This window comes from Mastigoproctus giganteus, chromosome 13 (assembly GCF_048544385.1).
Source record: "Mastigoproctus giganteus isolate SK-2022 chromosome 13, ASM4854438v1, whole genome shotgun sequence".
NCBI classification, from domain to species: Eukaryota; Metazoa; Arthropoda; class Arachnida; order Uropygi; family Thelyphonidae; genus Mastigoproctus; species Mastigoproctus giganteus.
The window spans coordinates 21,511,001-21,524,859 of NC_143587.1; the positions used below are offsets into that span (position 1 = coordinate 21,511,001).

A 13,859-nucleotide genomic window follows, 5' to 3' on the forward strand; every position below is an offset into this window, starting at 1 on the left:
ATGAGCATGTGCGTGGCAACAACATAAATAATGGATCCCCTATGCATGATGGTTTTCAGTGTTGAGCAAGCCATTTCAGCACACATCTGGTCTGGTGGTGTGGCATATCATCCTGTTCCTCTCACTGTCAGAGAAGACTATGATCATCACTGCTGACCACATATGCACATTGATGATCATAGTCTTCTCTGACAGTGAGAGGAACAGGATGATATGCCACACCACCAGACCAGATGTGTGCTGAAATGGCTTGCTCAACACTGAAAACCATCCTCCTCCTCCCCCAGTGCTTTCTCCCCCCCCCCAGTACCTGACAAACTCAAGTATCTGCAAGATGAGGTGATGTACTGTCATTTATGGTTTTTATCTGCAGAGATAACAAATCTATGACTATCTGAAGACAGTCATCAATTTGTTATCTCTGCAGATGAAATGCCACGATTAACTGACATGTTATCTATGCTCTGACCTGAAGATAACATGGCAATCCATATCTCCAGATGTGTGCAATTTCTGAAAGCCCATCAAAGCCCACTTGATATTAAGTAAATGGTCCTATTTCAATGTCATTTTGGTATTGTTTGGGAAAATAATGTGTTATGTATTATGTTTTCTGTATTACACTGTACTATGTTTTCTTGTCATTACTGCCTGGGGATGTCCCTCATTGTTGCTCTTGGGACAATGGCAGACTTAGAAATGACTCTATTCTAAAGGATCCAACCTAAAGTAATTAACATCATTTTAATTCAATAACATTACCCAGTGGGTGAACTGTTACTCATTGAAAACTTAAAGGCATTGTTGTGACTGGTTCTGGATCTATTTGGGTCACTCATCAGAGAACAGGTAGCCTCAATCAGCAACTTTGTGTTGAGCATTGAATAAATGTATCAAATCTAAACAAGCAGCCAAGCAATGTTTGGAAGAAAAAAATCACAACTGAAAACAGATTTCTTTATGCATGTAATAAAACCCACATTTGTAGGCCATGCTGGCCCAATGAAGGAATTTTATTATACATTATAATGAAAGTTACATTTTCGATTGCAAGTTTGTTTTATACATTTGTATTTGTTATATTTATTCACCAAATGACACAAATCCACTAAGCTTACCTGTTGTCTAATGAGCAATCCAAATAGGTCCAAAACCAGTCACAACAATGCTTTAAACTTTTTAATAATAATAATAATAATAATAATAATTTATTTATCCCTATTTTATGTTACATTTTTTGGGAGATAACAGCAAAAAAGGGAGGAAAAATGCATAAGTCAATGGCTTTTTAGGAGACGTTCCCTTAAAAAACGATGTGAATAACATTAAAAATATACAGTTCTGAAATTGTACAGGTAATGATGCTCCAACAGAAATAAATTGGAGATTTTTGTACAATTCTTTACAGAAGACTTTGTAAACTATCACTACTTATAATATCATTGAGAACATTTTTACAAGTAAATGATGAGAGAAAAGAAAAATTATGAGATATATGCATGGAAATTTACAAACTGTTTGCCAACTGCTTCCTTTTACATTTGTACATTATTTCCATGTTGGTAATGATTTCCTCTGAGTTTTTAAAATGCAGGAGTTGAGTGGAAGTGGTGATGTTTTTTCAATTAGTAGTTTCTTCAATCAGTTGAGTGAAATGACATTTTTGATTTTTGCAGGAACTTTGTTCCAGGTTTTAGCGCCTCTGTATTTTATACTTTTCTGACCTATGGCTTTTCTGAAAAGTGGAACCTTCAGGTTTGCCTCATTTCTTAGATCGTACAATATTTCTTCTCCTATGGTTATGAAAATGGATCTGAAGAGAGTAGGAAACTCTGGTGTCTTCAAAGCATTGTAAACAAAGACCGCCTCGGCTTTCTGTAGCAGTTGATAGATGCTGAGGAGTCTCACTTCCTTGTATCTCGAACTAACCGATGCATTCCAGGGAAGGCCCAAAATTGAATGAAAACACATCAATTGAGACTGGAGTTGATTCTCGCAAGGTTTTCTTGGCTGATGGTGCCCCGTGAGATAATTCCATAGGTGAGGTACGGCTGAATTAAAGAAAAAAATACTAGTCTGAGAAGGGAAGGAGATACCTAGGCAGAGGCCCTGGCAAGAATTCCCACTAGTGACGAAGTTTTCTTTCGTAGGGTTATTATTTGTTTTACCCAACTTAGCTTATCATCTAGCCAGATTCCGAGAAACTTGGTTTCATTCACCCTTTCAAGTTGTTTTTCTTTGTATGTTATGTTGAAATAAATATTTAGTGGTTTGTTTTTCGTTCTAAACACCATATATTTTGATTTTTCTGAATTCAGTATAAGCTGATTCTTTTGATGCCAACACATCACAGAGAGCAAGGCAGAGATTTTGAGTTGAAGCTGATTAGGGTCTTTATCTTTGATCAGGATGGAAATATCATCAGCATAACACTATGCCATGAAAAGATGGAAGAAGAGAGGGAAATTCATCGATGTAAAGAACAAACAGGATAGGTCCGAGAAGTGAGCCTTGATGTACTCCACTGGAGAAATAACAGATGTCGGTTGTTCCAGATTTGACTGATTTGTTCTTACGACAAACGGCTGATCAGTAAGGTAGTCTTCAAGGAGAAGGTTAATTTTCCTTCTCAAGCCAAGATTATTGAGTTTGTTAAGTTGAATATTATGGTTTATGCAATCAAAACCTTCAGTTAAGTGAAGAAACAGTGCTATAGCATAGTGATCCTTGAGCAGAAGTCAACAATTGCAAGATCGGTGGATCTTTTTGAGTGATAGGCATACCGTTGTTGATGGATGAGCTGATTTACTTCAAGAAAACCCATGAGTCTGCTATGAAGAATTTTTTCGATTAGTTTTGCAAAAACTGAGAGTAGAGCTATTGGGAAAAAGTTGTTGTTAGAGTTACAATGGTTTCCCTTTGGAACAGATTATTGCTTTTTTGAATTGAGAAGGGAATTTATCAGATTGAAAGGAGAGATTGAATATATACTTCAGTGATGTAAGAATTGCACTAAGGACCTTTTTCAGCACAGAAGGAGATATTTCATCAAAGCCAGGGGCTCCCTTTTCTTTCAACTGATGTCTTGCTTCTAAAATCTCTTGATCTGAGAGGGGAGAGAGAAAAAAAAAGAGTTTCTGATTGAGTACTTGACAGATTCTCTCATTTCATTGTCTCTGAAGTCAAGTTCATCTTGAAAGCGATGATTCGCACTTGAGTTAAAGTGGTTACAGAAGGCAGTAGCTTTTAGCTCATCAACTGAAATGAGTACCTCATTTTCAACTACATCTCCAATGTAGTTCCGTGATTTCAGTTTCCTTCCTGTAATAGCTTGTTCAAAACTGTATTTTTTCTTGCTTGTTATTATACCTGTAAGTTGAGAACTATAGTATTTTCTTTTCTCTGACCAAATGCAGCCTGTGACTTTGTTTCTGTACGTTGTGTATTTAATTTTATCTGCCTCGATTCCTGTTGCTCTAGCAATTCTTGCAAGGTTGTCTCTTTTCTTTAATATATTACAAATCTTATTTGAGATGAACGAGCATATTTTCCATCTTGGCCTGGTGGTATTTTTATTCCCTGGGATTCTGATATATGGCGTATTTTTCATAGCTATTTAGGATATGCTTAAAAAAGCATTTTGTCACAATTTCAGGATCACTCCATCCCAAGTTGACTGCTGCAGGTTGTGACAAAGCTTATTGAGAGAGTCTGGAATGACAGATTTGAAAGAGTGCATGATCTCTGCTTCATTTATTTCATTTTCAATTACTATTAATATGGGACGATGATCCGAAATAGTCGTATCAAGTATTGCATACTTGATAATGAATAATGGATTCACCCAATGTGTAATGTTATTTAATTAAAAACAATAACAGTTACTTTAGGTCAACTCATGGATAAACTTAATAATTTCTAAGCTCGTAAGCTCAAGTTCTGCCACAGGAAGGACCATATTATTCCCAAGCAAGAATGGCAAAGAAACATAATGCAGTGTAGTGTTATTTTCTCAAACTGTTTCAGTAATACTCATGTTAAAATAGTACTTTGCTTCTTTATTTGATTACTTTTGGTATATTTCAAAAGTATTCTAACCATTACTAAACACTTAATGTAATTTAAATAAACCAAAGAAATTCTTTCCACGTGTCTGAAATAAGTAAACTGTTTACAGTTCCCACTTATACACTCAGCCATCATTGAAATATAAATATTGCTATTGCTATGACTGCACTGTATCAGTACCAGAAGACACTGCCTTGTGTAGTGTAACAACCTTATTATGAAATGGAAACAAAACCTTTAGAAAGATGAAAAGCTGAACAGAAATTTTAGTTTCTTGAAACTTCAGTACAATCGCTGCACTATCAATGGGCCCAAAACACAATCATGCAATTTCATTATTTAAGTTTTGTACATATCATCATGAAGTATGGACATCCCTAATTATCAGAAAGGAGCTGTCCATAACATCTACCATATTACTATCAGTAAATATTGTGAACTGTGACATAATTCTAGAAAAGTTAAGTATAAGCTTCTTGAATTATCTGTTTTTTTCTAAACCAGTCTTGTAAACAGAATTCAGCTTTTCTACTTCTATACTACTTCATTAAATCCTGGAAATGTTTGGGTTGCCAGTATGTGAAATTCAGTTATTCCAAATTTGAAATATTTCATGTTGTCAAGTCCAAAAAAAAATTACGTGAAGTCACTGAAAGTCCTTGGAACAGTAATAGCCATATAGTGCAAGGAAGCCATAGGCATTTGCTGCACTGCCCAACAAATAAAAAAGAGAGAGAGAGAGAGAGAGAGAGAGAGAGAGAGAGAGAGAGAGAGAGAGTATATCAAAAAATACAAAGTTTCTGCTTCCCTTCCTTCCTCACGTAAGTATCCAGTTGACCTTTGGATTTATTCAAACTGTCAGCTTTAATTACCTGTGAAGACAACCTGTTCCACCAATCAATGACTTGCTGGTTAAAAGAAAACTTCCTACAATCCAGTCTAAACCTTTTCCTCTGTAATTTGAATTTATGCCCTGTAAGGTGGTCTTTTTAACAGGGGATGGTAGGTAGATTCCTACCAGTTGCACTGTTATGTTACAAACTTTAGCTTTGATATAGATGCCTTCAATATTGTCTAAGGAGATGATATCAGAGATAACTATTTTTTGTGGAGTAAAATCATATTCCCTCCCCCTCTTTTTCTTGAAGCCTGTTCAGTTCATCCTGAAGAAGTGCTGCTTGTTACTGATCATTAACTACTCTACCAACCTTTACATCATCTGCAAGTTTTGACATCAAAATTTCTATCCCATCATCAACATCATTTATGAAAATCAGAAACAGTGGTCCAAGAACTGATCCATGAGGAAACCCACTTCTGACTTTACACCAATCTAAAGAATATCCATTTAATCACAACCTTTAGCCCTGCTGCCACCCAGCAATCAATCTTAGAATTTTTCCAGTAATCCAAACATGTTCCAGTTTATACAGTAACCTCTCAAATGCCTTGTTAAAATCCAAATAAACTTTGTCAAAATTGTCCTCTACATCCAGCTTGAATAACTGTGTCAAAATAGCTTAATAAGTTAGTTAAACATGATTTTCCCTGTTGTGTATTATTCAGAATGCCATATCTTTCTAAATGTCCCTGTACTGCACTCTTACTCATTGCTTCTAAGAATTTCCCTACCACTGAAGTCAGACTAACTGGTCTGTAGTTACCTCACTTTTAGAACTGCCTTTATGTATTGGTGATATGTTGGCACTTCTCCAATCCAAAGGAACTTCTTCTGAGTCCAAAGATGCCCTCATAATTAACTTCAATGGTTCAATACACTCCCTGGCGGCCTACCTCAAAATTATTGGGTATATGCCATCAACTCAAGGAGCTTTACTTGCCTTTATGCTTGTAAGTTTTTCTAATAAAGAGTCAACTGTAATTTCGAAATCACTAATTTCATATGACTCAGCCTCACTTGCACAGTCTCTTCTTAGCACAAAGGGTCTTTCATCAGTAAAGACAGATGCAAAATACCTGTTCAATTCATCTGCAATATCAGCTGGGTTGTTTAAGACTTTCCCACACCCAGTGAAGAAGGGTCTGATCTGATTCACTTTTTTTTTATCCTTGTATTCACATACACGAAAAAATTCCTTGTCCTTTTCTTTGCTTTCTTAGCTATTGCTTTCTCATACACAGCCTTGGCTGCACTAACAGTATCTGTGGTACTATTATAAATCAACTTGTAGCTGTTGTAGGCTTCAGTACTTTTCATCATTCTGTAATCCCATACTATGTTTTTTTCTCTCCATTTGACTGGCCAGCTCCACATTCATCCAGTTTGGCATCCTCCTCCCTGCAATATTTTTTAATGGTATGTGTGTGTTTATAGCTTCATTTGAGGTACAGGCCTTGCTAATCCAGTTACAGTTAATCTGGATCAAAATATGAAAAAGTCTGTTCACAGTTAAGTACTTTGAAAGATAAATGGGATTTAGGAAGGCAGATGAGTCACTCTGACCATGCGCTGATTTATTGCACAGAGAGCGATGGAACTTAAACATTATATTGTCTTCCGTGTTGTTCGGTATCATTGTTGACTCTGAGTGGGATGGATTTCATAGCTTATATAGCTTCATTTGGGTACTTCTTTATACATGTATATGTACATAAGTTAACATTTTATATAATTATGGATTCTAAAGAATTGAAAAGTGAAATATAAAGAAAACATTTTAATTTAACTATCATTAACAAGCTCAAAGTGATAGAACTTGAAAACGGTGTTCTGGGGGGGGGGGGATTGCTGAAGAATTTGGTATTGGCGAACAGACTGTCAGATATTAAAAAACAAAAAGAATCTATAAAGGCATTTGCTTTAAAATTCAAATAGGAGTGATAAAAGTAGTGTATCAAGTAGACAGACATTAAAAAGCCTAAAGAAGTGTTGCTGGAAGAAGCTGTGTTTAAGTGGTATTCACAACAATGAACAACTGCATTGGCATTGCACATCAATGCCACTTGATAAATTTATAAAAATACAATATTTATGCATTCATCGATGGATAAATATTTCTTTTTACAGTTTTTAAATAAAGGCTCTACAGTGATATATATTTTTTTTTCCCCTTCCATCAGCACTGCCACTTAAATAAATTTAAATAAAATTTCCATTTATTTGTGTTCTAAGTTTTTTTGCCTTTTCTGGCTATCTTTTGCTTCACTAATCCGGATTAGCAAGGGTTTACTGTATTCCATAATTCAAGTGCATTTTTGCCCTTACTCTGCAATCTTCACTCAGCAAACACACCCTGGTTCTGGTCCATCTATATTTATTACAAAAAATATTACCAATTTCCCTGACAATGAAGTCTCCCAAAAGCGAGGGTTTACTGTATTCCATAATTCAAGTTTATTCGTCCTTACTCTGCAATCCGCCCAATTAACAGATGCCACATAGCGTCTTAAACTGTGAAAGTCCCCTCTTCTTAAATTAAAACCTGTCGCTTTACCCTTAACCACTGCAACATCTTTCTTCATCTTCCAACTGACAACTGCATGATCACTACCTGCCAATGGTTCCTGTATTTTAAGCACTGTGATGTCATCCAATTCATGAGTAATGATGAGGTCGAGAATATTCTCACCCCTAGTATTATCTCTGACATGTTGGTACAAATAATAATCATCTAGTTTATTTAGAAAAATTTTTCCCTATCGTGAGTCCTCCCCACTTATTCCAATCAATCTGGGGAAGATTGAAGTCGTCCATTACAAGATATTCATTCTTGCTTGCCCATTCCATTTGCATGTAAAGACTCTCTTCACAATCTTCTGGTCTGTAGATTTGCTTCCTTTGCTTCCAAATAACTCACACCACACAGATTCTATGTTGGTAGACATAATTTTAGACTCAGCAAAAGCTCGTTTTGCAGTCTGGCTGCTTTTGATAGGAAGCATGACACCACCACCCCTTCTGTCTTTCCAAAATACATACCATAGTGGAACTCATCATCTTAATTTCCAGGTGGCACCATGTTTCTGTTAGCTCTATTATGTCAGCATTAATTGTTCTAATGAGTTCAAATTCAGCCATTTTATTCACAACACTCTTGATTCTTGACACAGATAAGACTAAATATTTTTGTATAGTTTACTATTCTAACTCTACCCTTGAAGTTATTTATGCTTGTTTCCCTATCTTCATCTCAAATGTTGCTACCCTCAGAACATCTTGCCAACATCAGCTGTTGTGGCAACAAACAAGAATTCTTGAGGTGAGTGCAAACATTACTTTGACCCATATCATCAGATAAAGAAGGATCTATGTTACCTTTCTCCCCTAAATAGCAGTTCCCCAAACCCTTAAGGTATCCTCAGTGATACTGGCAAAAATCCTTGCAGCAACTTTGTTCAAATGAATACCATCTATACAAAATAAATGCCTTTTACCTACAAGTGCCTGCCACGGTGATAAAAATTTCCCCCCTCTTGAGTTCATCCACAAGGCTTTCAAGCATATAATCCCACTTATTGTGTCTGGGCAGAATTGCAGACACATACACATTCTGACCTAACTTATGGAATTTTATTAGCATTGTCATATAATTATAAAACAAATGGTCAGTTTGTGTTTGTTTAATATTGTTAGTCCACACACGAATAATAATGCTCTCTTTGCCCTCCCTTAAAATCTGACAATCTGTTGGTAACATCATCAATTGTTGCTTCCGGCAAACACACCCTGGTTCTGGTCCACCTATATTTATTACAAAATAATATTACCAATTTCCCTGACAATAAAGTCTCCCAAAAAAAAAACAAACTAGATCCCCTTCAACCAGAGTGGTATGCACTTGACTATTCCTGTTTACGACAAGACCATTCATTCTAAGAGGGCTCTGTAGCTTAATTTCATAGAAATATTAGCAATTTACTGTTGTGATGACAATTATAAGAGACGTTGAATCACCATACATCCCATAAGTTGATACAGCTACCAACAGTTACAAAAAATATTACCCTGACAACAGTCTTCCAATAAAATTAGATCACCTTCAACCAGAGTGGCATGCACTTGACTATATAATGAGAAACATTATATAGTCAAGTCAAAGTAATGAGAAACAGAAATGGAAAATTTTGATATTTGTAATGATGAACTTAAACAAGCTGAAATCATCCATTATGTTTAATAACACCAAAAAAATAAATAAATAAAATAAATAAATAAAAATATAATACTTACAGGAACAAAGGAAATATATGGATGGACTTCGTTGCACTCTGGTTTGTTTCGGCATAAAAAGGCAAACGTGGCATATATCTGGAAAGAGAGAAGTTTATTTACAATAATTAGTACAGCTAGAATACATGCACTAGAATATTATGTATATATTTCCATCTTAAAATTAACAGACTGACTTTGATTCAAAGGCACTTTATTTAAATAACATTATTCACGTCATCATACAAGCCGATCAATTTACTTTGATAGAATTACACTGCATTACAAAATACATGCATAAAACCAGATTTTTTAAGAAAAATATTTCTTTGATATCCAAAAGTTTCAGCATTGAGGAATGAAATTCATAAAGGAGTTCAATACCTATATAAAACTGCAACAAATCTTATTCAATCGAATTATACATGGCAGTGAATTTCCAGGCAGTATTTACACCATCTGAAGTGAGTTTTTTTGAGAAATTTGAAAGTAACTGTGTACATAAATGCTTTTAAATATTTTTTCCCTATTTTGACTTTATATCCCAATAGCAGAGCAAAATTGTCAAAAATAAAATCAAAATTCTGTTAAAAATGTAAAAAATATATATAAAAACATAAAATTCACTGTCATTTTTTTATGCAATAATATCTACAGGTATACATGTATTATTTGATTTAGTTTTGTCAACTTCTTTGTATCATCTGACACTATGAACAGCTCAACTGGACTGGAAGATCTGAATTCCAGATAATTTTTTTTCAATTTCAGCTTATATAAACCCATATCATCTTGAGCCTTGTTGAATAGTTATCATCTTATGCTCATTTTTGAAACTTTCATAAATATGAAAATGGCTACTATTACTATTACAAGTAATAAATGACAGCATGTCCCAGCAGAGTTTCAAGACAGTCCGTACATATACAGACAATCTGCTAATACTGTGTTGAAACAAACTGTGTGTGTACGCTCACAAAAGGGTTAAAAAGTTTTTATTCAAATCAAGTAAAATTACACATGAACACTTAAACATGACAGTACACAACTGCAGGGTATATCACTGCTTTGATGTTTCAAACAAATGACTGGTTGGTTGGTTGTTTTGTTGTTTATTGGCGCATTGACAACGGAGATCATAGTGCGCCAGCACAAATGACTGAAAACATAAAAAGCATGCTGACAAATGGTAAAATCACTCATTTGGACAAATACTTAAAATTATGCAAAATCTGTGGAATAATCAGAAAACTAATGTAACTACTCAGGTGACAAGATTTGACTCCTCTAGACTTTTTCTTTGTAGGGACTACTGAAGGGAACCACTCAAAGTTTACAATGTTCAGAATCATGACATCATAGGATCAAATCACAACAACTAACACAGCCACAATGCAAGTTTTTCAACTTGGAACAGTATGTATGCTTGAATACTGCATGTGGATACTCTTGGCATGTTTTATGAGTTGGATCTATTTCACACAGTTTGAGGCATGCTCAATGTTTTCTATATAATTCCAAGTATTTTTTTATGGAGACATTAATGATTTCATATGTGCTAATTCTTGTGGTAATACATCCTGTGTAATAATCTAAAATGTTTTTAAAATGCTTTGCAACCATTAATTTCCCAAATCACTACTTCCACTGCTGCTGCTGTCTGATTGCATTCTTTTATTTCACCAAGAAATACTGCACTGCTATAACCTGCTAACAGCCATACTGCAAAACTAATTGTTAAATGCACAAACAATAAACAGGCTAGGCCAAATTTAACATAGCAAAATTAACAGTAAGTTAATTCTGCTATGTTCAATTTGAATCTGGACATTGCATTTCATGACAATATTTCTTTCCTGCTGAAAACTGTGATAAGCTGATTAGTATAAAAGCACTACAAGTTCAACAATATGATACAAGTATATAGTATAGAATACACCAGGGGTGGGCAGTCTCTGGGTCCACAGGCCCATTCCAGCCCATGGTCATTTTCAAAATACAATCGGATCCCTATATAACGAAATCGATCATTCCCTAGAAAAAATTCATTATACAGAAATTTTGTTATAAAGAAATATGACCTTTTCAACAATGAAAAATACTTGAAAATTCGGAAATATGGGAAAGTGGGAATGAAAAAATTTTCTAATATTTTAAAACAATTTATTAGTACACTTAAGAATTATGTTGTAAAATATTTGGTTATTTTTTTTTTTGTACACTGGATTCTACTGTACACCGTTCATAAAAATTTTCGCATTTGTTTAAACTTTAAACACTCATATATTTCCTGTTACATTTTCTTCCCACTGAAGGTCTTGATGAAAAGTTTCAAATGCTGCTAAGATTTGTTTGGGAGGTTTAACATTGCCCTCATTTTCATCCAACTCATCGTTGATATTGTCACTAATTCTTTAAATACGCTCCAAAATGTTGGAGTCACTCAGATATTCAGCTACTATGACATCGTTATCAAATCCTAAAAATTCATCAAGAACAATTTCTCCACTGATCAAACTTCGCTTGGAACCCTTCCAAAGATTGCTCAATGTCTTCTAGTAGTTCATACATCTTATCTCTGTTAATTAGCATTTTAGCAAAACTTGCTTTTGCGAAACAATTCTTAATCGTTGTTTCCATCACATCTTGACTCCACATTTTCGCCAACTCTGATATGCACGTCCACAAATCTATAATAGAATCTATAGGTTGGTTGGTTTCTATTCTCAGTATAATTTTTTTCAGTATCTTGATAATGCCTTGGTCCACTGGCTGCAGTTAAGACGAATTATTCAGAAGGAAGAAAACAAGCTTCACCTGTAAGTTTCGAAATTACCGAGTGAAGATGAGCAGGGCAGTTGTCGACAATCAACGTGATTTTTCTGTTTTCTTTCGTCATCTTTCTATCAAAATTTAAAATCCACTGCTCAAAAGTTTCTCCTGTCATTCAAGGTTTTTTTGTTGTAGTCCAACTCTAAAAACATTCAGTTTTTCATTACCAGTCATATTTGCAACCAAGAGTGTAATTCTCTCCTTACTATTTTTACCACCTAAACATTTATCACCTTTAGAAGTCAGTGTCTTCTTCGGCAAACATTTAAAAAATAGACGTTTCATCAACGTTGAATATGTCGTTGGACTCTTAGTCCTCCAAAATTTTTTTCAAAACTGTTTCTTTCCAATGGTTATAGTCTTCTTCGATTGCAACTCCACTTTCATCAGAAATAACTTTTTCGAGTAAGCCATGATGCTCTTTAAATTTGTCCAGCCGACCAGAACTGGCTTGGAATGCTTTGTGCTCCAGAAAAGATGCATACTCCATAGCCTTTTCTTTTATTAATAGCCCTGATATCAGCATGTTTTGGTCTCTTTCCTCTTAGACACTGCAAAGTGACTTGCACAGCAGTTAAAACACAGCTGAAATTAGGGACCACTTGTAGCTACCATGTAAACAGAGACAGGTGAAATTTAGTCAAAGTGTGGATGACTCATTTCTTTGAAATGAGATGCATTTCCGAGATAAAGGAAAATCACTCTCTCCTAATTCTCTAATAGGAAGCTTACGGTAGAAAATAGGTTGACCAGAGCCAATGCCTGTGTCGGGAATATGCCTTAATCTTTACCAATGGCTGTGGACAGCTGACCAGTGGGACTTCTTGGTATAGGTTTTACTTCTTTTTAGCCATTGCTGACCCACTGCTGGGCAAAGGCCTCTCCCAAACTTCCATCTTTTTCTATCCCGCACCGTGGTTGGCCAATTGCCTCCTGCAGGGTTTTACAGGCACCATTAAATTGTAAAATGAATTGGAAATCTCTTAATTCATGGAATTAAAGCCTTTACCTATTAAAAGCTAAAGGGGTTAATGCTCATCCTTTTAGCTCTTGATTCGTGCTTTCTACAGCATCAGCTTTATTACCTAAAGGCCAGAGGTGGGAACAATGCATACCCAGGTCTCTCGAAATCAGTCTGTTATATGGAAACTATTTGCAATGCAACGACCAAGGGGAAATCAAAAAAGTTCGCTACATAGAAAATTTCACTATATGGAAGTTCGTCAAAGAGGGGTCATTAATTCAAAAATATATTTTTTTGAATTAATGGAATTTCTGACGTAAATTTCGAAAATACTCTGCACATTGCTATGACAAATATCGATCCAGATACTGATTCACTGATAAAAAATAAATAAAATAAAAATAAAATATTGCAATTTTGTTACTATAATTGTATAATTGTTGGATACCATCTTGATTTTATATTTCTTTTTTCTTATTAATAAAATTAATTATATGTGTGTGTGCATATAAATATTACAATAAATAAAAAAAACTTTGTGAAAATTTTTTGGTTATACACCATTTTAATAATCCCAAAAATTGTGGAAATCTAAAACAAAATTTGCGCCACGTGTACCTCACAGACCATTTATTTGGCCTGCCATTCATAAAAGCTGTCCACCCCTGGTATACACTATCCCCTCAAAAGTATTCAGATACCTCTCTAACACAAAAGAAAGAAGTCCGACTTCTTTCGCTATGACAGTCTCAATGGAGCACCACTGATATCAGCAACAATCAGTTGTAGCTGACAATGAAAAGATGAAATAAGAATGAATACACA

The 13,859-nt window shown here is 34.9% G+C and overlaps 1 protein-coding gene across 3 annotated transcripts in view; it reads right to left on the minus strand.

The window, feature by feature from the left end:
* Positions 1-13,859, minus strand: part of LOC150075847 (N-acetylneuraminate (7)9-O-acetyltransferase) — a 156,865-nt gene that overhangs the window by 8,611 nt on the left and 134,395 nt on the right. For all 3 annotated transcript variants that reach the window (XM_090388141.1, XM_090388140.1, XM_090388142.1), the window contains one exon: positions 9,260-9,337. In XM_090388141.1, the coding sequence (XP_090244267.1) occupies positions 9,260-9,337 (78 nt within the window). The remainder of the gene's footprint in view (positions 1-9,259; positions 9,338-13,859) is intronic.